Below are 26,042 nucleotides of genomic sequence, written 5' to 3'. Positions count from 1 at the left end.
ATGACGAAAGTGTCATCCACATACCTCTTCCACAGGGAAGGACGCAGGGTGGATGTCTGGATGGCGTCTGATTCAAACTTTTCCATGAACATATTGGCTATCACTGCTGACAAGGGGGAGCCCATAGGGGTACCCTCGTTCTGTTTGTAGAAGGTGTCATTCCAGGTAAAATAAGTGTTGGTGAGGCAATGCCTAACCAGCGCAGGCCCATCCGAATTCAATCCATGTTGGACCAGGTCTTCAATTATTGTAAGGGTGTCAGGTACTGGGACTTTGGTAAAGATAGATACCACATCAAAACTCACGAGGATATCTCTCATCAAAACGCTATACCACAGAGCTCATGGCATTTCTGACCAACACCACCTGGCCAGTGAATTAAGACATGTACATGGGGCCCTCAGGATGAACGGATACTCTGACCGCACCATCCGCCAAGCTGTTTCTCCCACCATACAGAAACAGACACTTGAAACTCCGATCAAAACTATCACGTTGCCATACATAGCAGGCGTGACCAAAAAGATCTCAAATTCTAAACAAACATAAGATCCAAGTCTGGTACAGTACATAAAATCCGTGATCAATCCCATCTGTAAAATATGTCATTCCTGACTTGCAATACCCTGGAGTCTATAAGCTGAGTTGCAGCTGTGGGTGATTGTTACATTGGGGAAACGAAACGTCACGTCTCCGATCAAGTCCGCGAGCACAAGTCACATCTGAAACACGGCAAAATTGAGTCTTCAGCTATTGCCGATCATTACTACAAAGCTGTGGGCTCATGATATTGTCTTTTCCGAGACCAAGGTACTCTGCAAACCTTCTGGCTACCATCAAAGGTTTGTATACGAAGCCATCCAGATATACAAACACGGACATAACTTCAACCGTGATGGGTACAAACCGAGTAATCATTGGAAAGATGTTATTAACCATGTAAAGATTTAACTACACATTTGGAACATCATATTTGACAGGTACTATTCTACTTTACCGAGTGTTGACATCCCCAGCGTTTAACAGTACTGCCTTTTTTGTATTTGGATTGTCAGCCAACACCGGTTACAACCCCAAGTACACCTATTGTTCTCTTTTAGCCCTGCCCACCCCCCCCCCCCGCAACACGTTCCATTCATTGGCTAACACATTCAGATAAGCCCCCCCCCTTCCCCTTAACTTGTATTTAAGAGCTTGTCTCTTGGAATTTTGCCTCACTTGATACAGTAAATTTAGCTGTGACGGTCCCACCTGATAACGGAGACTTGTGTTGCCTCCGAAACGTCGTGATTTTTTATTTTATTTCTATTATTATTTCTATTATTTTTATTATTTATTTTTACCTACGTGACATTACCGAAAAAACCTAAGAGTCTGAATAGCGTTTCTCCTGAACTCCCTCGCACTGTAGGACGGGCAACCTGTCAAGACAATTTCTCCTGGACTTACTCAATCCTGCATAATAACTGACATGATGACGTGTGAAACAGTTCTCTATTTTATTGGGGTGATTTGAATGTTCCTTCTAAAGACTTGGTGGCCATTTTGTTTACAAGAAAAATGCCAAGAAAAAACAAAACCTCCCAAACAAACAAAGTGTGGCAGCATTGTGGCGTGCAAAACAAACGGAGGAGCTGCGCCTCTCAACAGCAACCAAACGATGAAGGCAGTTTGGCAGCACAGGCTGAGTAAACTGCAGAGCAGCTTGCATCAAGACAAGCCGGAGACTGCACCGTTACTGTTGCAAGAGCACAGGCTGAGGATAATTCTGGACAGCGTGTATGGGGAGACGAGCCAGACTGCAAAATTACTTTTGCAGCACGGGCTAAGAAAACACGTTTTAGCTCGTTTGGAAGGCTTTCTGGTGCTTTGCGCCTCGCCTGTTGCCCCCACTGATGTCTTCTTCCCCCCCCCCCCTCCTTTGAAATGTGCAGTTACTACTATAGTCGGTAGATGCTACTATAGTTACTAGACCTCTTTCTCTTGGCTGTCCATAGAAAAAGATGACGAATGCTCCTCTTGTGGGTGGGCTAGCACTTTTGGCATATGTGCCACTTCATGTGGCTGTGGATACCGATGCGACAGCAGCACACTTTGCTGCAGATCGGACACGTGTGTTGGGTCTCGGATGGCGTTATTCCAGCTGTGCGTTGGTGTCTGGGGGTGTCTCTGGGTGCACCTCTCGCATCTTCACTGTGAGATAGCATCTTCCATGTGCTGAACCCCTCTGGCACAGGTGGACCACCAGGTGGACCTGTCCAGTGCCAGCGCTTCAGCAGGTCCTTGCTGTGGTCCTCGAAGCATTTTTTCTCTCCTCTAGTGGAGCGTTTTACTTCGCTGAGTTGGCGTTAGAGAACTCGACGGGGGAGCAGCTGATCAGGCATGCGGATCACATAGCCAAGCCAATGGAGGTGTCATGTGGCCATGCTCACCTCAATGCAGGACGACTTGGTGTTGGTGAGGATCTCAGGAGGTAGAACTTTGTCCTTCCAGATTATCCCTAGGATGCGCTGGAGGCATCTGATGTGGAAGGCTTCTAGGATGTTAATTTGCCGCCTATATGAGGTCCAAGTTGTCTGAGCCATAAAGCAGGGTGGAGACAAAAACGAAGTTGCAAACTGCCTCCTTGGTGTGGGTCTTGAGCTTACAGTTTTTGAAGACCCTGGCCTGGAGGCATCCAAAGGAAGTGGAGGCTCTGTTGGCGTGAGTGTCAATTTCATCGTCAAGGGAGTACATAGGGGAGAGGGCAGAACCGAGATAGGTGAAATGGGGTACCAATTTGAGGTGAACACCACCGATATTGAAGATAGCGAGTGAGGTGCATGTAGATGAGAGTTGAGCAATTATTTCCGTCTTCTAAGTGTAATAAAGGACTTCGCCACGCACTACTTGGTCTCCGTCAGTCTTTATTTGGGTTAACACCCGCACCCCGCTGGTCCCAACACCGGACCAGCTGCTCCTCGCGACGCGCCCCGCACGCGCTCCTCCGTCAGTCTCTCCAGCTTTCCCGCTCTGCACACCGCTGGCCGACGGTGTGCTGAAGCCCTGTGGCCATGTGGCTGATGGCGCGAATTCCCTTCAGCCACCCAACGTGGTCCCGCTTCTTCATTCAAACGACTGACCCGGAGCCCTTCCGGGCTCCCACCTATATCCCCTTCACCACATGACCCTGTCTCCTCCCTCACACCACGCCCTTCCAAACCTTCCAGATCTCGCCTCCCCATTGCGCCCTGCTGGCTCCGCCCCTAGGTTCCGCCCCCACTCACCTCGCTTCCGATTGGACCCGAGGTGAGCGGGGACCTTCACATACGCCCCCATATTGGCTCCGCCCCCCAATACCACGGGCCGTATGATTGGCCCAAAGGCCAGCAGCGAACCCCGCTTGCACTCGCATTACATGACCCCCCCCTCTGATGTTAAGGACCAGCCGTCCCGGCTGAATCAGGATGGAATAATGCGAGCGACAGGCCACAACAGACACGATGGAAACAAAACTAATGACGAATAGAATCAACGAAAGGAAAGGGACTAGGATTCGGTACGGAACACCGGCCCATCCTCCGTGCAACAAGCAAGAAAGAATTAAGGAATAGAAGGCAATGCACAACAACGGTAACCGACACGCAAGAACGGCAGACGCGCATAAATCAGGAATGCGGTGTCTTAGAGCGTGTCCGTGTTGCTGGTCCATCCGCCTGGCTCAAGTCCAACTTCAGAGAACAACTGGTAGAGCAGGAGTGATGGCCAGGCGCTCCACTCCCCTTTCAAGTCCACATCCGGTTAGCACAACCGGTGACACCCAGTGTGGTAGGCACCGAAGATCTGTGACGAGAAGGAGAACCCAACCTCCTGAGGCACAGCACCATGAAACGCACATCAGCATGTCGTACACGACAGCCACCCGGCCCCAGGGTAGTGGAGATGATCGTAATCCACCCGGCGTAAGGAGAAAACCAAATAAAATACACAAAAATCGACGCGTTGGATGCACAACAAACACCCCGAAGCGAACTGAAGTCACACACTGACACGGCATGGATGGCAGGGTATCACACAGCTCCGTCTCCAGGCCGACGCTGTCGACTAGGCACTCCACGTGAATTTGCTGTTGTTCTGGCTTGTCGACCCCGGCTCCTACGACTGCGGGGATCGGCGGCTGCTCAAGTTGCACAGCATCTACTCTTTCCCCTTTCTCTCCTCGACAATCGCCGTCAGAAACCAATCAATGGCGGAGGTACGGCAGTCCAGTCTCTTAACTATGTGGTGCCAGTCTTTTTGTCTTGGCAATACTGGTTTCCTGGTCCGTGGCGGGGCCTCCAACTCTTTCGGGAATTTAGCTGCCAGCGGCTCCCGGTTCCTGATGGGTTCCACTTCTCGGGGACCTGGGGCACTTATGGATGACACCTCTTCCTCTGAGGGAGCTCCCCTTCGGGTCTTCTTTCGGGATACTCTAGACTGAATCCCACCACTGCCACCAGTTGAAAGAAGCTCGTTGCAGACATCCACTTTTTTTAAAAAGTAAAAACTTTATTTCTATTGAAACGTATTTAGTGCCGAGTGTAACAATTGCCACACTCGTAATTACTATGACTATATTCAGCCCCGATGGTTTCCACCAAATTGTTTCATGAACAGTCAGTCCCAATGGTTTCCATTCAGTTGTTTCTCGAAGTCAGTCCCGACGGTTAAATTAAGTTGTTCTCGAACAGTCGTCCCCAATGTCGTCCACCTTGGCCGTCGATTATTCCCTGAACAAGTGCCCCGTCGGCGGGCCACGCTCCTCCTCATATACTTGCTCAGCCCCGCTCCTATCGGACATTGGCCCCACACTCGACTACAACACGTGTATTCTTTATTGAATGAGTACAGTGAATTGGCGGCCACCTGTTCCCAATTACCTTAACGTGTGCCTTCTAGCACTTTCTTTGCAAAGTCTTCTACACATGGATAGGTGTGTGTACATATACCCATGTATGTGGACATGGATGGGTTTATGTCTGCGTGTATATTTTTGGATAAGTGCACCTGTGTGTGCGTGTGAGTATATGCATATATTGTGAGTGTTGTCTACGTAGGGGCGCAGGGTGGTGCAGGGCAGTGGTAACATCTCGTATGGCCTCACAGCAAGAAGGGATGAAGGGATGGGTGGTCAGCACCACGCCCGGCCGTCTGTCTCCCATTGACGATGTTTACACAGCACTTGCGGCCAAGTCGATCTAGGGGACGGCCAGGACCGGTTAATATTATCGTGCTAACTGCCCAGGCTATGGCGCAGTTACACAACTAAAACGCAACAAGCAAAAAGTGACAGAATAAGAGCAGAGGTAATGCACCAGAGTTTTATTATCAGTTTAGCAATGCAGAAGCTCGCTTCCAATTCCCTTGAACGAGTCGTGCAACGCCTCTTCGAACAAAAAAACAAAGCTACCGTGGCACTTACTGCGACAGCCATCACCAGTGGAGCCACTCCAAGAACAAGGACTGGAGCAGCACTTGCCACACAACCACAGGAGACGTGAAGAGAAATAGAGTGAGTGACTGAATCCATTAAACTACGGCTTCCACGTATTGTGTAGGTCATGGGGGGCATTTTTCTTGCCTACTATTTCATAAACGGGTGCAACAGGTTGTGTTCAAAACGGTTGCTCACCACCAAGGTTAACCATTGGCAGGAATATACCTCTGGTGGAATGCCAAGAGTTGGGAGAAAAAATCGGTTAAGCGTGCTCCTCTGTATGGGGTTCACCTTTGCTACAAATAATAAACCACGAGGAATACAGCCACTGTGGACGGTCTCATCACTCGTAAGCTGTAAAGATGGTAAAACCCTCCTCCAAACTCCCCTACACAAAGGATCGACGCTATGGGGAAACAGGTCACTGATATTGGGGGCTAAATTCATACGATGGACTGCACTTGATAATAGATTATCTGGCGCGTGATTATCTGGCGGTCCTGGGCCTATCTGGCAAAACCGGCATGCAATTGAGAAATCGCCAGAAAACGTCTCCAAAGGCTCTACCAGTCTGGCGATCGGCACCATTTGCGTGACAAAAAAGTAGCTACGCTTAATTTCAGTGTCAAATATTATGATACAGTACTTTATACACGACATACATACAACTAAAACAATTAAATAAACTGCACGTATATACATTTTTCATGACTAATAACTGAAGTAAAACAAACAGGAAATATATGTGTAGTGGGTTCAATTTAGGCGCACACACTTCTTGGGAGGCAACACTCATTTATTAGAACAGTAAGTATTATAACACTGTACATTACACATAGGGTGGTGACCACCAACCTACTCTAGCTAACACACACTTCTCTAACTCTCAGCTACTCTAGCGTGACCAAGCCAGGTGGGCTACTGGCAGGTCCGCTGACTGGAGGCTTGACTCTTCTTGGCGTCTTCACGATGCATCTTCATTCTTGGCATGGGCAGCCTCGAACTTCGTGAGGAGGGTACTTATATGGGCCTCGGCGTGCCCGGGCACCACCCCGGCCAAGCCTCCCTTCGAGAACCCTCTCGAAGCCCCCCTGCTGTCCACGTGCCTCCCGAGATGCCCCCTGGGCCCCCGGTCCCCCACTGGGATCTGGTCACGTGTCCAGCTGGGATCACAGAGCGTGCCACGACCTCACACCACTCCCGTGGCCTCCCGAGCCTAGAACCGGCCCTGACATCATTCCCGCCTCCAGTCGGGATGACTTCATGTGTGTGTGTAGACCCACGCGGTAGTGACGCTCCCTGCGTAGTGACGTCACACGTGTGCGTGTGTACACAATGGTGATGCTACAATCACTACATCAACCCCCCCCCATGTAAAAAAACAGCCGTCCCGGCTGTGACAATAAAAAAACAGTGTGCTTCCAACAACGTCAATAAATAACCGGCGACCGATAATAACTACCGCAAGAACATATGTACACACACCGAGAGGGGGGGAGGGAAGAACGTATGGAACGAGGGGAACCAACAACAACACATGGACACCGAGAAAAACTGGTCAGCCCGATTATCCCTCAGCACAGCCCATCCATGCGAAATTGTACGCACACACCGACATGTGAATGTGACTGTTCGACAATGGTGTAAGCAACCAACAAGGTATGAGAGTCATGCCCAGCGGCCAGTCTTCGACGAGTTCGTGTGGCCAAGCCCTCAGAGGAGGCGAGCGTGCTCTCCCTGGAGGTCCTGGGGGAACTTGAAAAAGGCCCAAAGAGGGCACGGCCCTTCCCCAGGAGTTGCGCAACAGGATGAGCAGGAGTGATGTACGGGCGCTCCACTCCCACCTTTAAGTCCACATCCGGTCACAACCAGCGACTCTAAGGGCGACAGGGGCAGGAATCCTGTGACGAGAAGAAACCACCTCCTGAGGCACAGCACCACAAGCCTGTGCCTCAGCTCGTCGGACACGACAGCCACCCGGGCCCAGGGAAGTGGAGATGATCGTATTCCGCCCGGCGGAAGAATGAAAAACAAAAATACATTGATTTTGACGCGTTGGATGCACAATCAACACCGGTAATCAAACCAAAATCACACAACCACCCGATGGATGGCAGGGTCTCACACTGCTCTGCTACCATTCCACCCCACAGGTGGCAATAGGGCGAAGACCGAAATTCTAACACCCACCTACACACACCACTTAACATTCCGGACGTCTCCCTACATCCCAGGTCGAGAAGTTGCACTTCAGGGTCGACCCATGTGCTGGCTCAAGGAAGTCATGCTTCAAGGTCGAGCCAGTATGCTGCACCCAAGTACAACGTTGGATGTTGCACAACATCCCAGGTCAAGGAAGTCAAGCTTCCAGGTTGACCTATGTACTGGGCAAAGAAGTCTCACTTCAGGGTTGCCCCAGTATCTACATTTTTTTCTGAAAATATGTGAAATCGACGTGGCACAAAATAAATGCCTCCTCTTGCCCAGAAATAGTTCACACGTGCAACCCACACATCTCCGAGGCCACCCGCGTACGTACAAAATGGCGGCTGCATGCGCAACCCGCGTCCCCATGGCTTGTCGCGCGTGCCCAAAATGGCGGCCCAACGCGTGAACATCTCTGTGGTTTCCCGCGAGCGTAAAAAAAAATGGCGGCCCAACGCGCAACCATCTCCGCGCCTCCCGCGCGTGTACAAAATGGCGGCTGTATGCTCGAACCGCTTCTCCAAGGCTACCCATGCTCGTACAAAGTGGCGGCCGCACCCCCGAACCGCATTTCCATTGTTTACAGCGCTTGCATCCCAGCAGCCCTCACTGAGGACCACCAGACATTACATGTCAACCGTTAGCACCCCCCGCCTTTCCAACGTGGCGTCTCCATCCTTAAACCGTGCACGTCGGCCATATCGGGGGAAATTTCCATGTTACCACCCCACCGCTTTTCCGACGTGCGTCACAATCAGTTTCACGCGTCAGCCTTATCGGGGGGAATTTTAAAGCCTGTCTCTCACCAGGCTCGCATTTCAGCATTCGGCTGTACAAAATCGAGACAGAGAGGACACATCAATCACTCTCTCGAAGACTCGCATTGCATCATTTGGCTGTACACAATCGAGCTGGGAGGACACATGGATCACTCTCTTCAAGACTCGCATTGCAGCATTCGGCTGTACACAATCGAGCGGAGAGAGCGATGTCATCTGGCAGCAATCCACAGCCCAACGCACCCCTGAACCACACAGAACCCAAGGGGCACCCTCGAACCCATGAGCGAGTTTGAACCACACCGGTCATGTCATTCAAAAATCCCACACAACCGCAACCATGGGATTTCCACGGGGCTTCGGCACCCAACTCAAGAAACACGCAACACTCGGTCATCTCACCGACAATCGCAATTTCACAACATCACAACACATACAAGCAATACTCCAAACAATCCGTACATAATAAATAATCACAATAAAGTACCCAATAGTCCATACACTGTTAACACTCTCGAGCAAGGATCGATACAGTCTATACATTGATAACAATCACGAACAAAGCTCCATACTGTCTGTACCTTGGCAACAATGACGATCAAAGTTTCTGACAGTCACACATTGACAACCATCACGATCAAAGTTTCTGACAGTCACACATGAACAATCACGAGCGAAGCTCCATACAGTATACCCAATAACAATCGCGACTCCGCAATAACATAAACGATGTAACAACGCGAGTCATTAACACGGCAACCCACAGGACGTTAACGGAGCTCGGGACACCCGACAACGATTTAATAATTAGCACACAAAAAAAAATTTACACAGCAACACACGAGCACATACGCCGCGTTCATTCTACACTCACACAGCCAGAAAAACACGTACCACAGCCCAGAAAGCAAAATACAACACGCAAACACAACCCGGCATGCGTAAGATGGGTGAGGTGTGTTATTAGGGCTGGGTGCATTGTGTCACGACTCGCCTTAGAGGCTGTGAGGATGGCAGGGTGGAACTTGAAGAATCTTGGATGGTGAGCACGGCATCCTCTTGCGACAGGATGCCACCGAGACGGCCGAAGATCTCCCTCCGCAGGTGTTGAAAATGGCGGCAACGGCGTTCCGACCCACCGCCCGCCAAGATGGCGGCCGCGCGCGCGTGGTACGCGAATTTCCCGCGCGAATTTCCCGCCCAGGCACCAGCAGCAGCGGCGGCATCCTCTGACCCTCCAGCTCCGGCGCTCTCTCTCTCTCGATGGCAACGAAGCAGCGACGTGATGTGCGTCCTGCTGCCCCGCCTGCAGCGCTCTCTCCCTCTTCACTGGGGCTGCAGACCCAGGGGCTGCCCGGAAGATGATCTTCCTGCCGTCCCCGTCGTGTGAAAGCATCCAGGTAAGTTGTAGTAATCGTGCGCATATTATACTGACTAGGATAATACCTAACGTTAGCCACTTCTAACACAAAATGTAGTGGGTTCAATTTAGGCGCACACACTTCTTGGGAGGCAACACTAATTTATTAGAACAGTAAGTATTATAACACTGTACATTACACATAGGGTGGTGGCCACCGACCTACTCTAGCTAACACACACTTCTCTAACTCTCAGCTACTCTAGCGTGACCCAGCCAGGTGGGCTACTGGCAGGTCCGCTGACTGGAGGCTTGACTCTTCTTGGCGTCTTCACGATGCATCTTCATTCTTGGCATGGGCAGGCTCGAACCTCGTGAGGCTGCTTATATGGGCCTCGGCTTGCCCGGGCCCCACCCCGGCCACGCCTCCCTTTGAGAAACCTCTCGAATCCCCCCTGCTGTCCACGTGCCCCCCGAGGTGCCCCCTGGGCCCCCGGCCCCCCACTGGGATCCGGTCACATGTCCAGCCGGGATCACAGAGCATGCCACGACCTCACACCACCCCCGTGGCCTCCCGAGCCCAGAACCGGCCCTGACGTCATTCCCGCCTCCAGTCGGGATGACGTCATGTGTGTGTGTAGACTCACGTGGTAGTGACGCTCCCGGCATAGTGACGTCACACGTGTAGGTGTGTACACAGTAGTGACGCTACAATCACTACACAGGCGTGCATTGTCACCGGATCTGAGTACGTCGGCAACATTTCGAATTGATTGGACAACAGGCCGTAGACTAAATTTTGATTACAAGATTTGACCATGACAAACGGGAGTCGAGTTAAATAAAACCGTTGAATTTTTTGTTTTAAAAATATCACGTTTCGATCGCAATACAAGCAATCATCATCGGGTGAAACAATATAGCGGGAGAGCTGTTGAGCCAGGGCGTGGTGCTGGCCACCCACCCCTCGTGTGCCAGCCTTCATTGGCGCTCGCTCACCTGATGACGATTTTGATTTGGAGCTTTCGTGACTGCAGGAATCCAAACTCTTTGATTCTTTCAGTAAAGTCACGTAGGTAGAAAATAAAATAACATAAATCACGACGTTTCGGGCGCAACACAAGCGTCCATCATCAGGTGGGATAAGCATGGTCTGAGGCTGCTGATGACGGACGCTTGTGGTTTATTTTATTTTATACCTACGTGACTTTACTGATGACGATTGCTTGTGTTGCGATAGAAACGTCGTGATATTTTTATTTTTTCTATCTATGTGGCTTTACCGAAAGACCTTAAGAATATTAATCCCTGCATTCACGAAAGCTTTAAGTCAAGGTAACTCTCTACTTAACTGGATAACCACTAAGGGTGGTGACCACCACGAGTAACGATATACACACTGGATGGGATAAGTGGCCGTCCATTAATGACGTCACGCAATTTGGACGATTTTTGACCCTCCCCCTCGTCACACGGCGTCACAGTCAGATCCCCCCTCAAATATGACGTCACAAAACTCTGCCCTCCCCCAAAACCATATTTCCATTTTGAAAATAAAACATGCTTCAAATCGCTTTAAACTATTGTCATTGTAGTGCGTATTTAATGTGGCGCTGCACTCTGATGTTGTAGGAGTGTTGTTATAACAATTCTATATTTATTTAAAGTTGCGCATTTTGATGTGACGTCACATTTCTCAAACCACCCCCCCCCCCTTCGTCACACATCGTCAGAAATGTCTGACCCCCCCCTCCCAGGTGCGTGACGTCATTTATGGACGGCCCCTAAATGATGTCACTGTAGTGTAGTGACAGAGCCGAGCGAGTGGCACTGTATGTGCGGAGCCTCCCTCAAGGACATACCTATACCAAGTTTGCAGTCGATACATTGGGAATACGGTTGAAATTGAGTTACAAGATTTTAGGATACAACAACACACAGAGTAAGTTAAATAAAAGCGTGTAAAATGTAAAAAAATGTGTTTGGATTTTTTATGATAGAATATAGTATTGTCATCAGTATGACATAGGTATTTCAAGTTATCAGTCGATAGCACATTGGGAAGTGGGCAAAAATTGAGTTTGCAAGATTTCTTTTTTGAGGATACAACAGATGGAGTGAGTTAAATAAAAGCGTGTAAAAATATACCAGTCAGTACCCGGCAGGTATGAAAGACGACAACCACTATAAAGCACTTAGGGTGTTACCTGGCTAATAACGGCATCTCTCTCCCACTTCAGCAAAAACACTTTTTTTCTTGCCGTGGTTTTCCCACTTGATGATGATTGCTTGTGTTGCAATCGAAACGTCGTGATTTATTTTATTTTATACCAACGTGACTTTACCGAAAGAACCAAAGAGTATGGATTCCTGCAGTCAAGAAAACTTCAAATCTCGGTGCTCCACCGTTGAGCAACTTGAGAAGTACGATGGAAGATTTAGCTCTGCCACCGATGATATCGCTCCTTGTCGGTTAGTTTCCACTTGCCCAGTGGGTGCCTGCTCCTTGGTATTCCGGATAGCTCCACTCGTGGAAGTGGGGACTTCGGAAGGAGGAACGTGGTCGCCGTATATCTCATTGTGATATTGACCGGAAATCTCTGGTGGCTCATCAACACGATTGCTTTAAGGTGGTCTTTCTGGCCAACGGACATTTTATTGCCAGGAAAATGTTTTTGTCAAGGAACCACCCCGATTAGCTATTGAGGACGGTGGACAGTTTGTTACATCCTGATTGTACAACTATCAGAATTATTCCTTCTGTTGAGCGCTGCAGACAATTACATCAGTTTTTCACTGACAATATTCATTTAATCCGCAATACATGGTCAGCCTCATGGCAAAAACTCAAGTTCTGGATAGGTTTGCCCCAATTTCTTCCTCAGCCCTCTGGCAACTTGCTTGGACCGCCTGTGGTTTGGAGACAGTAGCCCCAATGCTTACGTCAATCATCAATTCCTCCCTTTCGAACGGCGAGGTGCCTGTGGTCCCTGAAAAATGCCTTGGTGCGACCACTTCTGAAGAAGCCGGGACTAGGTGTAGATATACTGGCAAACTATCGCCCAATCTCCAACGTCCCTTTTCTGGGGAAGTTGTTGGAGGAGGTCTCAACCCTGTCAGAACATTGTCTCGAGTCCGGTAGTTTTTTTTTTGTATTACCCAAGTCCGGCTTTCGAGCCAGTCGCAGCACAGAGACGGCCCGCGTTTGTGTGGCTCATGACCTTCTTCGGTCCATGTGTAATAAAGCACTTCGACCACGATCTGTAGTTCGTGGCTTCTTTATTATTCATTTCTCGTCGGCCGGACAGCACCGCGTTCCCTTCACACCGACAGCGCTCCAGTCTCGTTCCGCGCGTTAGATGTTGTCGCTCAGCGCACGGCTCGCTCACGCTCCCCCCGCTCCCGCGTGCCGCTGGCAGACGGCGCGCAAGGAGATGTGGTCTCGCCTCGAGACTCTACACACTGACCCCGAGCTGCTTCCTGCTTCCCCTTATAACCCTTCACCCACGTCACCAAGCCCCGCCTATAGCCACGCCCCCTCACGAACCTTCTGGATGGTTACCAACAAGAACCCTTGAGCTCCGCCCTTGAACTTGGCGCATCCAACCGATTGGCTGATGGCTGAACCGGCGGTGCCTATGCCCCCGATCGTATTCAGTCCATGGATAGGGGACAGATATCAGCCCTTGTCTTGCTTGCTCTCTCAGCGGCTTCGAGCACATCACTCCCACTCTCCGCGATCTGCACTGGCTTCCAAGTAAGCTTTCGCATCCAGTATAAGTTTGCCTTTCTGGCCTATAAAGGGCTGAATAGTCTTGGACCAATGCACCCGCGGGTCCGACTGATCTGTGATACGACTGGGGTCTATACACCACTCTTCAGGACCTTACTACTCTCCCAGCCTCGGCTCTTGTGCTTGACGCTGGGGGGGTCGGGCCTTCTCAAGTGTTGCCCCCCGAGGATCTGGAATGCCTTGCCAGCGGTGATCCGGAGGGAGTGCAAGACTCACTATTTTCTCATAGCTTTTACCGAAACAATATTTTATTGTCTTTGCATTTTGTTTTAGTGTACAATGCTTTGATACGCCTTTAAGTGGAGGTAATATTACAGGCAGTGTCCCGGGTTACGAAAGACCCGACTCACGGAAATCCGACTTAAAAGGAAATGCTCCCATAAATCGTGTACATTTAAAAAAAATACAGCATGCGTTAATAGTGCAAGCGTGGTGAGGTTACGGATGAATACCTCGGAGCGAGGCATAAGGCAGGGCCGCATATTCCACCAAAGCGGTGGTGTTCTGTATAACACTGCGAGTCACTACATTGTTACCCTGAGTAGACCTCTAACCGCCACATCGTCCCTTTTCCTTTCGTAGCATTACATAGTCGTTTGTTTCCTATGCTTCATGGTATTCACAAAGCAATTGGACACAGTGCAGGATATGCCCTATTCGTTTATTTGTGGGTAGTGTCAGGGTAGCTATTTGATCAAATGAAAGAATCACAGGAAGTGCAGCGATATGATGCAGGTAAGCGGTACAACACGGACGAAAGTGCGCTGCAGTAGTGAGAGAAAACGAAAGAGTAAATCGGGTAGAGGAAGCACAACTATTTTCCAACATGCGATTTTATCGTTGATTTTGGGGGGGGGGGGGGAATTGTTCAGTTTCTGACACACGGAAAATTCGGGTTACGGATATTTCTCGGGAACCTAACCCTTCCATAACCCGGGGGGGGGGGGGGGGGATTGCCTGTACATTTAAAATAAATACGGTTTACGGTTTTTACGGTATTACTTAAGCACCATTTTTTGTTAATTCTTTGGTTCTTTCGGTCAAATCACGTAGATGGGATCAAATTAATAAAAATACAATAATTAGTATTACATTTATTATAATTATTATTTTTATTAATTTGATCCTATCTACGTCACTTTACCGAAAGACCCAAAGAATATGAATTCCTGCAGTCACGAAAGCTTTAAGTCAACACCATAGTTTTGATTCGCGCGAGTTTAGTTCACGTTTGTTCCTCGTCAAATATTCCTTGAGGACCCTGCTGGACCCGTTCCCTGCAATGTCGATGTTGTATATTCGATGCCTTGCAAGTACAGCTATCGTCTATTTGGTGTTTCAACATCTAAACACAGCTTCTGTTTTAATAATAGCGGGGTTTTCCCCCTTTTTTCTAGCAACAAAACTGAAACCTTTTTACGAGGAATCGTGTCTCCATTAACCACAATGCTTGTGGTCAAAATGCAAAAAAAAACACTCTGATAATGATGCACTGCCCTTGAAACTGATTGGTCCACACCAGAGACAGCTTTCTTTTGAACCTCGTCTCAATTGGTGCTAGACCAGAGGACGCCAAAAGGCGTGCATTTTAACAACAAGTATTGTGGTTAATGCAGACATGATTCCTCGTAAAAAAGGTTTCAGTTGTGTTGCCAGAAAAAAGGGGAAACACTCTATTATTATATTTTGGTACTGGCAAAGGAGGTCTAATGATGTACAGCTTCTGCTTTACCGGCGGAAAGGGTTCTATTCGTATTTTTCGTAATATTTTACACTGGCAAAAATGTATCGTAGATGTAACTGCTCGACTTGAGCTATAAGTGCTCTGATATTTGCGTTGTATTTGAACTGGTCTCCTTTCGGCGTTCTCTGGTCTAACACCGGTGAGACAAGGCCAATCAATTTCAAAGATAATGTATACATTATCATAGTATATTTGTTTGCATGTTTTGCCACACGAATGTGTGGTTAATGCAGACGTGATGCCTTGCAAAAGGTTTAATCTATTTGGCGTTTGAATATCATAACACAACTCCCGTTTTAATGCCAAAAAGGTTAAAACCTATTCCTATTTTTCATTAATGTTGATGCTGTAGTCTTTGTTGCTGCTGCTGCCGCTGCTTCTACCGTGCTCGCACAGCACCCGGAAATCTCCCGTGTAACATAGCCGGGCAACTGGATGAACGGGACCGTTATCCACGTAATGAATCAACATAAACTCTGTCTATAGTTTTCTGGTTAGATTTTATGTCGCTATTTCATTATACCTGATGATGATTGCTTGTGTTGCAATCGAAACGTCGTATTCTATTATTTAATTTAATTTATTATTTTATCTTTAGACGTGACTTAACCGAAAGAAACAAATAATAATTCCTGCAGTCACGAAAGTTCTAAAATTAAGATTGAACCACTTCTACGGGGAAGTTTTAAGCTTATCTTTTTTCTCTCTCTCTGGCGACTTGTTTTCTCTGCCTGTGTCCTCTCTTTAGATTGTTCACACTTAAATTCTAACTTAGCAATCTTTGAAATACGTAATCAACCAGGCTATGCGTTAATTGTGTGTTGACCGACCCTCTGTGTTGTATTACATTACATTTCGATATTTTACTAGGTTATTTAATTTTAGTGTGTCCTTCTCCTGATTTTCAGGCTTGCTTGCCGTGCCATCGCATTCGCAGCACCACGTCTGTTGACCACTCATTGATATGCTAATTTTTTCTCTAACCCTCCTCCCTCTCTCTGCCTCCGCCCCCCCCCCTCTGTCTATTTAAGGCCACCACACAGAGACGATCACCCCTCTCTGTTACCTGTGTTGCTCTCGCTATGTATCTTGGTGATATCTGTCTGCTAATATGTCTGTCTATAGTTTTCTGGTTAGATTTTATGTCGCTATTTCATTATACCTGATGATGATTGCTTGTGTTGCAATCAAAACGTCGTATTCTATTATTTAATTTAATTTATTATTTTATCTTTAGACGTGACTTAACCGAAAGAAACAAATAATAATTCCTGCAGTCACGAAAGTTCTAAAATTAAGAATAAACTCAAAACACTCAAAACACTGGGGGCCTGAAATGAATACAATCTTAAAGTCTCAATAATCAGCGCTGTCGTATTCTCTCTCTCGAGAGCGTCAATCAACTGTTCGGGCATGGGCTCTCCCGCCCGTGGATCCGCGACCCGATTCGTCCCTCGCAATTCACTCCGTCGGGTTGGCGCCATCAGCGGCGTGCGTCCGCTGGTGCTTGCGGAGGTACTCCCTCTCGGCGAAGGCCCTGCCGCACGCATCGCACTCGTGCGGCCTCTCGCCGGCGTGCGTCCTCAGGTGCTTGCGCAGCTTCCCCGGCTCGGCGAAGGCCTTAGCGCAGGCTCCGCACGCGAACGGCCTCTCGTCCTCGTGCGTCCGCAGGTGCCGCCGCAGCTGCTTGCCCACCTGGAAGGCCTTGCCGCACGCGGGGCAGGCGTGGGGCCTCTCGCCCGCGTGCCCCTTCTCGTGCACGCGAAGGCTCTCGGGCAGGACGAAGGCCTTGCCGCACGCGGAGCAGCGGTGCGGACGCTCGCCGGCGTGCGTCCTCTCGTGCTTGCGGAGGTTCCCCGCCTCGGGGAAGGCCTTGCCGCATGCGGCGCAGGCGTGCGGCTTCTCCTTGCCGGTGCAGCCGCCGCCGTCGCCGCCGCCGCCCGCCTCCGCGGCGTGGTGGGTCTTGGCGTGGCCGTCGAGGTCCGTCAGCCGCGGGAAAGTCCTCTCGCCCGCGTGCAGCCTGGCGTGCGTCCTCAGGCTGCCCGACTGCGTGAACGTCTTGCCGCACACCGGGCAGAGGTGGGGCTTCTCGCCGCCGTGGGTCGCCACGTGGGTCTTGAGGCTCGACGGCTGCGCGAATCCCTTCCCGCACACGCCGCACTTGCACGGCCTCTCCCCCGTGTGCGTCCTCACGTGCAGCTCCAGCTTCTGCCGCCCGGGGAAGCCCCTCCCGCACACGGGGCACGCGTGTCTCTTGGCGGCCGGGCATCTACCATAGCCCGCCATTGTTTGCACGGCCGACCCGGACTTCTCCTTTTCCTCCTCCCCCTCCTCCGCCTCGGCGTGGGTGCCCGCGTGGGCCTCGAGCTTCGTCGGATCGGCGAACGTCTTCTTGCACACGGGGCACATGTGCGGCCTCTCGGCGTGGATGGCCACGTGGTTCTTCAGCTTAGACGACTGCGCGAAGGCCTTGCCGCACGTGGGGCACGCGTGCGGCTTCTCCCCCGTGTGGCACCTCGTGTGCTCCCTGAGCTTCCCCGACTCGGCAAAGCCCTTGCCACACACGGAGCACAGGTGCGGCCTCTCGCCGGTGTGCGTCTTCGCGTGGCAGTTGAGGTCCCCCTGCCGCGCGAAGTCCTTGCCGCACACGGGACACCCGTACGGCCTCTCGCCCGTGTGGGTCTTCGCGTGCACTTTCAGGTTGCTGGACCACGCGAAGCCCTTGCCGCACACGGGGCACAGGTGCGGCTTCTCGCCTGTGTGAGTCCTCATGTGAGAGTTGAGGTCCCCCGGCCGCCTGAAGGCCTTGCCGCACACGGCGCAGTCGCACGGCCTCTCGCCCGTGTGGATCCGAGTGTGCAGCTTGAGCTTGCCCGACAGCGTGAAGCTCCTGCCGCACACGGGGCACACGTGCAGGTCCTCGCCCGTGTGCGTCCGCGCGTGGATCTTCAGCTCCGAGGACGCCGTGAAGGCCCTGCCGCACACGGGGCACGCGTGCGGCCGCTCGCCCGTGTGGGTCTGCGCGTGGTAGCCGAGCTGCGTCCGCCACGCGAAGGCCTTGCCGCACACCGGGCACACGTGGGGCCGTTCGCCCGTGTGGGTCCGCGCGTGGACCTTGAGGCACTTCTTGTACTTGAAGTCTCTGTCGCACAGCGGGCACTTGAAGGGCCTCTCAGCGGGGGGGGCGGCGCCCGTCGCTCCGCGCCTCTCGGAGGCGACCTTGAGCTTCGTTACGAGCGGACGGGGGTCGCCGCGACCCGCGCGTCGCGCGCCGGGCTCGGCCCGGTGGCGCCTCACGTGGTCGCTGAACGCGCGCGCCTTGACGAAGCCCCTGCCGCAGACGGGGCAAGAGAGCGTCTTGGGGCCGTCGCCATTGGCCAGGCTCTCGCAGTCTGCCGCAAGATTGAAAGGAGCACGCGCGAGAACAAAAGACGGAGCAAGATGAGCACGGAGGATTTGGCGACGTGCGCGAGCGGGCGGCAGCAGGCTGAGGTCAACCCATTTCACTAAACGGAGCGTGCTGGTGAATAATAACATTCTGAGGCTAATGCATTTCACTAAACGGAGCGTGTTGATGAATAACAACATTGAGAATAACAACCTTTTAAAACAGTCTGCATCAGCAGCAGGCCATGCTTTCCCACCTGATGACGGATGCTTGTGTTGCGCCCGAAACGTCTTGATTTATTATTTATTTCTCTACCTACGTGACTTTCCCGAAAGAACCACAGAGTATGGATTCCGGCAGTCACGAAAGCTTCAAGTCAAGATTGCTAAAAAAATTCGAATGCAAGAATGAGATGACACCGCTTATGAACCTAGAAAAGGGTTAGACCTCGATAATTAGCGAAGGGGCAAGGCGTTTATATTTGTGACTCCGAGTGTTGACGTCAAGGCCGTAATTATAATAAATATGCTCAAAATGTCCCCCCCAATATATTGCTATCAAATAGATGTCTGTTCATATGATTGTGGTTATGGTTGTACTTTATGAATCCCTAATCTCTGACATTGCATGCAATGAAACAAGAAAAGATGAAAAAAAAGTAGAAACAGAGCAATGTAATACAATACACTATTAGACATTGTAAAAAATAAATAAAAAGTCCATCCCATGTCTTAGTGAATTTTTTTTATATTTTAGGCAGGAAATTAGTTTTCAAATTTAGATTTTTTTTCTGGGGGGGGACCCCCAGACCCCTGGAAGATTTGGTCCCCCCCAATGTTGACTCCATGGCTACGGCCTTGGTTGACGTGGCCGGTGCTCGGATCTCCGCGCCAGCCGTTGCCTTTTCACTTGACACAGACAGACGGGAGGCTCCCTCCCTCTCTCCCCGTCTCCCTCCCATTCCTCCCTCCCCTCCTTCCCCTCCCTCCTCTCCCTCCCTCCCTCCCTCCCTCTACGTCTCCCTCCCTCCTCTCCCCGTCTTCCTCCCCTAATCCCCACCCCCCTGGTGTCTTCCTCCCCGCCCCTTCCACTCTGCCATCCTCCCACTCAGCCTCCCTCCCTCCACTCCCTCCCCTCCCTCTCCTCCCTCCCTCCTCTCCCTCCCTCCCTCCCCCCCTCTCCCCCCAACCCCTCCCTACCGTCAATGTCGTCCCCCAGCTCCACCTCGATCTCTGCCACGTCCGACCGTGAAGCCGCTGCCGCCCAGCCTCTACGCTGCACCCGAGGCTCGCCGGACCTCACGGCGGAACCACGGCCACCGCCGCCACCGCCGCCATCATCACCGCCACCTGGCTGACAATCATCTTCTTCTTCCTCGCCACGAATGTCTGCTCCGTCAAGTTGAACGTTCTCTTTCAGATCCGGCAAGCGTCCGAATGCTGTTCCACACAAACGGAAGGGGGCAAAGTGCTTCGTTGTTTTTTTTTGTGTGTAAACGTGTGCACGTACATGTGGGAGCGTGGGAGTGAGGTGTGGGGAAGCTGTGGTTGCCAGGCTACTGTGGACTCGCCTTCCCATTAACGGGCGGTAAGGAATGGTGGTGGTGGTTGTTTATGCCCCCATGGAAGATGAACATCAATGGAGGGATACAGAAAAGGCTGATGAGTCAGATGCCTTCTATGACCTCCTGTCCCAGGTGCGGGCTAAAGTGGCCCCTCGGGATGGAGTCATCGCGTTGGGTGACTCTTAATGTCTCAGTGGGTCACGATGCAAACACCTGGGTTGGAGTGATTGGAAGGCATGGGCCAGATCAGCTCAATAATATTGGTAGTTAACCTCCTGGTTATACCAGCCCAAAGGGGATTATTTTGTCCGTCCGTCGTGCATCCAAAATGGGTGGGGCTGGGTGGAGAGGGGAGGGTGGGGAGGGGCTGGGTGGGGAGAGAGGGGCTGGGTGGGGAGGGGAGGGTGGGGAGGGGCTGGGTGGGGAGGGTGGACAAGCCCTCACAGTCGGCCATATTTGCGGAATACACCACGCCGCCGTTGACCCTGGCCATTGAACGACCAACCCAACTTTACTACCAGCTCCCTCCGCAGGAATGTGTTAATGGGAGGAGGCTTCAACAATTCACCTGGCCTCAAAGTGCACATAGCATGGCACAAAGCACCGTGGTCCCGTCACTGCCCGCTTGGCGACGAACGGCAGTTGTTGCCGTGCACGGGCAGTACCTTGCGATAGGAACACAGCGCCATTTTATCCCAAGTGTGTGTGTGGGGAGTGGTGGCGTAGCGGTTAGCGCTACGCTGCGCTATGAACCTGGCGACCCGGGTTCGATTCCCGCTCACGGCCAACACCCAGTGACGATTATCTGAACCGGTCCCGGGCCTCCCCAAGGTCGACTCAGCCTCAAATGAGTACCTGGCGCGATGTGTAAACATCGCCACTGGGGAGACAAAGGCGGCCGGGCGTGGTGTTGGCCACCCACCCCCTCGTGTAGGCCTCGGCAAGGTAAGGTAATTTACCCTTTTTACCGGGTAAAAGGGTAAAGGGTAAAGATGTCGACATGCCAAGGGGTAAGGTAAAGGGTAGGGTAAAGGTAGCTCGGAAGAATTACCCGGTAGGGTAAAGGAAGCGCGAAGTATTACCCGGTAAATACGGTACCTTGTTTACCGCTAAAAGCTCCGTCGCGCAGTCCGTGGCCTCCATTTCAAAAGTAAAAGTAATATTAATATAATATTAATATTAGTAATATTAAAACAAACTTTATTAAAAACACGCTTTTATTAAATGTACGAATAATTAAAGAAATCCACGACTCCAGGAAGTGGCCGCAAAGCTTGCCACAACGTAAGGGACCGTGGTGATTTACAGCCAACGTCAGTTGAGCGTGGACAATTAGACCCAAGCCGAAACATAACATAAAAAGAATGTTTAAAAATATATAAATGTTTAATGATAGAATATAGTATTGTCATCAGTATGACCTAAGTATACCAAGTTTGCAGTAGATACCACATTAGGAAGTGGGTAAAAATTGAGTTTCAAGATTTGAGGATACAACAACAATAATGACAACAACGACAACAACAACAGACAAGAGTGAGTTAAAAGAAAGCGTGTAAAATTGGAATCATCGAGAGTATTCTATATGAATAAAGCGCTCTACCTAGCATTTGCCGTTATAAACCTTGTTCATGTGTAGTAGTTCCCTAGTAATTACCCTGTAATCGGGTAATTTATATGGGGTAAGGGTAAAAGGTAGGGTAAAGGTAAGCTCGTTGCTATTCTTAGGTTTTTTCGGTAAAGTCACGTAGATAAAACATTAAAATTAATGAAAGTAAAATAAAATAAAAATCACGACGTTTCGGAGGCAACACAAGTCTCCGTCATCAGGTGGGACCGTCATCTCCTCCCCCCTCAACTTGCTTTCAAGGGATTACATCTTGAATCATTGCCTCACTTGATGCAGCAAATCTGGCTGTGACGGTCCCACCTGATGATGGAGACTTGTGTTGCCTCCGAAACGTCGTGATTTTAATTTTATTTTACTTTCATTAATTTTAATGTTTTACCTACGTGACTTTACCGAAAAAACCTAAGAATATGAATCCTTGCAGTCACGAAAGCTTCAAATCTAGAATTAAGCTCGTTGCTTTTTACCTTTGACATTTAACCTTACCTGCTGAAGGGTAAAAGGTAGGGTAGAGTGATTGTATTGTGGTAAGGTAAAAGGTAGGGTAAAGGTAGGCTCGTTGTTTTTACCTTTTAACTTTTACCTTACCTTGCCGAGGCCTACCCTCGTGTGCCGTGCCGGCCTTCATAGGTGCTCGCTAACAGCATTTGCCCCGACAGTCTGTTAAGGCTATACGGGGGATCTTTGTCTTGTTTGTCTCATCACGTGGATATTGTGCATTGGTTCGGGTTGTCCTTGGGAGCGGGACACCAAACGCTCGACTACTCACGGTCGTCGCCGTCTTCTCTCTCCACCTTCACCGGGAGCCACGTCTCAATCCCAGCCTCCTCCTCGTTATCCTCATCATCATCATTGTCTTCTCGCTTAACGACGAACGGCTCCACGGGCAGAGAGGAAGCGGGCTTCTCCTCCACCTCCTCACCTGCGGCGAGTGAAACGCAGCAGAGGCTCAGACTGCTGCTGTGCTGAGTCGATGGCAGTGTTGAGTCTATGGGCAGTGTTGAGTCTATGGGCAGTGCTGAGTCTATGGGCAGTGTTGAGTCTATGGGCAGTGCTGAGTGTATGGGCAGTGTTGAGTCTATGGTGCAGTGTTGAGTCTATGGCAGTGCTGAGTCTATGGCAGTGTTGAGTCTATGGCAGTGTTGAGTCTATGGGCAGTGTTGAGTCTATGGGCAGTGTTGAGTCTATGGCAGTGTTGAGTCTATGGGCAGTGTTGAGTCTATGGGCAGTGCTGAGTCTATGGGCAGTGTTGAGTCTATGGTGCAGTGTTGAGTCTATGGGCAATGCTGAGTCTATGGGTAGTGTTGAGTCCATGGGCAGTGTTGAGTCTATGGGCAGTGTTGAGTCTATGTGTAGTGTTGAGTCTATGGACAGTGTTGAGTCTATGGGCAGTATTGAGTCTATGGGCAGTGCTGAGTGTATGGGCAGTGTTGAGTCTATGGTGCAATGTTGAGTCTATGGCAGTGCTGAGTCTATGGCAGTGTTGAGTCTATGGCAGTGTTGAGTCTATGGGCAGTGTTGAGTCTATGGGCAGTGTTGAGTCTATGGCAGTGTTGAGTCTATGGGCAGTGTTGAGTCTATGGGCAGTGCTGAGTCTATGGGCAGTGTTGAGTCTATGGTGCAGTGTTGAGTCTATGGGCAATGCTGAGTCTATGGGTAGTGTTGAGTCCATGGGCAGTGTTGAGTCTATGGGCAGTGTTGAGTCTATGTGTAGTGTTGAGTCTATGGACAGTGTTGAGTCTATGTCAGTGTAGAGTCTATGACAGTGTTCAGTCTATGGGCAGTGTTGAGTCCATGGCAGTGTTGAGTCTATGACAGTGTTGAGTCTATGGCAGTGTTGAGTCTATGGCAGTGCTGAGTCTATGGCAGTGCTGAGTCTGTGGGCAGTGTTGAGTCTATGGGCAGTGTTGACTCTATGGCAGTGTAGAGTCTATGACAGTGCTGAGTCTATGGGCAGTGCTGAGTCTATGGGCAGTGTTGAGTCTATGGGCAGTGCTGAGTCTATGGGCAGTGCTGAGTCTATGGGCAGTGCTGAGTCTATGGGCAGTGCTGAGTCTATGGGCAGTGCTGAGTCTGTGGGCATTGTTGAGTCTATGGCAGTGTTGAGTCTATGGACAGTGCTGAGTCTATGACAGTGCTGAGTCTGTGGGCAGTGCTGGGTGTATGGCAGTGTTGAGTCTATGGCAGTGCTGAGTCTATGGGCAGTGTTGAGTTTATGGGCAGTGTTGAGTCTATGGCAGTGCTGAGTCTGTCGGCAGTGTTGAGTCTATGGGCAGTGTTGAGTCTATGGCAGTGTAGAGTCTATGACAGTGCTGAGTCTATGGGCAGTGCTGAGTCTATGGGCAGTGTTGAGTCTATGGGCAGTGCTGAGTCTATGGGCAGTGCTGAGTCTATGGGAAGTGCTGAGTCTGTGGGCAGTGTTGAGTCTATGGCAGTGCTGAGTCTGGGCAGTGCTGAGTCTATGACAGTGCTGAGTCTGTGGGCAGTGCTGAGTCTATGGCAGTGTTGAGTCTATGGCAGTGCTGAGTCTATGGCAGTGCTGAGTCTATGGTGGCAGTGTTGAGTCTATGGGTAGTGTTGAGTCTATGGGCAGTGTTGAGTCTATGGGCAGTGCTGAGTCTATGGGTAGTGTTGAGTCTATGGCAGTGCTGAGTCTATGACAGTGTTGAGTCTATGGGCAGTGCTGAGTCTATAGGCATGGTTGAGTCTATGGGCAGTGTTGAGTCTATGGTGCAGTGTTGAGTCTATGGGCAGTGTTGAGTCTATGGGCAGTGCTGAGTCTATGGGCAGTGTTGAGTCTATGGGCAGTGTTGAGTCTATGGGCAGTGCTGAGTCTATGGGCAGTGGTGAGTCTATGGGCAGTGCTGAGTCTATGGGCAGTGTTGAGTCTATGGGCAGTGTTGAGTCTATGGTGCTGTGTTGAGTCTATGGGCAGTGTTGAGTCTATGGGCAGTGCTGAGTCTATGGTGCAGTGTTGAGTCTATGGGCAGTGTTGAGTCTATGGTGCAGTGTTGAGTCTATGGGCAGTGGTGAGTCTATGGGCAGTGTTGACTCTATGGGCAGTGCTGAGTCTATGGGCAGTGTTGAGTCTATGGTGCAGTGTTGAGTCTATGGGCAGTGTTGAGTCTATGGGCAGTGCTGAGTCTATGGGCAGTGTTGAGTCTATGGGCAGTGCTGAGTCTATGGGCAGTGGTGAGTCTATGGGCACTGCTGAGTCTATGGTGCAGTGTTGAGTCTATGGCAGTGCTGAGTCTATGACAGTGTTGAGTCTATGGCAGTGTTGAGTCTATGGCAGTGCTGAGTCTACTGGCAGTGCTGAGTCTATGGGCAGTGTTGAGTCTATGGGCAGTGTTGAGTCTATGGTGCAGTGTTGAGTCTATGGCAGTGCTGAGTCTATGACGGTGTTGAGTCTATGGGCAGTGTTGAGTCTATGGGTAGTGCTGAGTGTATGGGCAGTGCTGAGTCTATGGGCAGTGCTGAGTGTATGGGCAGTGCTGAGTCTATGGGCAGTGCTGAGTCTATGGCAGTGCTGAATCTATGGCAGTGCTGAGTCTATGGAGTCATCACCCCCAGCCGTGTCTCCGTCTCGGCTCCGTGCGTCCGCTCTGCGTGACATCTCACGGCCCCCGCTGTCTCATGCAGCTCCTCGCGATGATGATGGAGACTCCTCTGAGGTGTTAATCACAAGTCGACGCCTGTCAACCGCACATAGACAGATAATTCGCTCACGTTAACACAATGTCATGCTCATAGACTCAGCACTGCCATAGACTCAACACTGCCCATAGACTCAGCACTGCCCATAGACTCAGCACTACCCATAGACTCAACACTGCCATAGACTCAGCACTGCCCATAGACTCAACACAGCCACTCACTCACCCAGCCACTCACCCACTCACCCACCCACTCACCCACCCACTCACCCACCCACTCACCCACCCACTCACTCACCCACCCACTCACTCACCCACTAACTCACGCACCCACTCACCCACCCACTCACCCACCCACTCACCCACTCACTCACCGACTCACCCACCCACTCACCCACTCACTCACCCACCCACTCACCCACCCACTCACTCACCCACTCACTCACCGACTCACCCACCCACTCACCC

General features: G+C 50.7%; 1 protein-coding gene across 1 annotated transcript in view; it reads right to left on the bottom strand.

Moving 5' to 3' along the window:
* Positions 1-16,446: 16,446 nt before the first annotated feature.
* Positions 16,447-26,042, bottom strand: part of LOC144953177 (uncharacterized) — an 80,879-nt gene continuing 71,283 nt past the window's right edge. The window contains exons 2-5 of the mRNA XM_078883736.1: positions 25,486-25,613; positions 22,688-22,840; positions 19,924-20,163; positions 16,447-18,728 (exon numbers count right to left, since the gene is read on the bottom strand). Coding sequence (XP_078739862.1) covers positions 16,798-18,728; positions 19,924-20,163; positions 22,688-22,840; positions 25,486-25,534 — 2,373 coding nt within the window. The 5' untranslated portion in view covers positions 25,535-25,613 and the 3' untranslated portion in view covers positions 16,447-16,797. The remainder of the gene's footprint in view (positions 18,729-19,923; positions 20,164-22,687; positions 22,841-25,485; positions 25,614-26,042) is intronic.

Source organism: Lampetra fluviatilis, chromosome 72 (assembly GCF_964198595.1).
Source record: "Lampetra fluviatilis chromosome 72, kcLamFluv1.1, whole genome shotgun sequence".
NCBI lineage: Eukaryota > Metazoa > Chordata > Hyperoartia > Petromyzontiformes > Petromyzontidae > Lampetra > Lampetra fluviatilis.
This window is presented reverse-complemented; position numbering and strand designations above follow the sequence as displayed.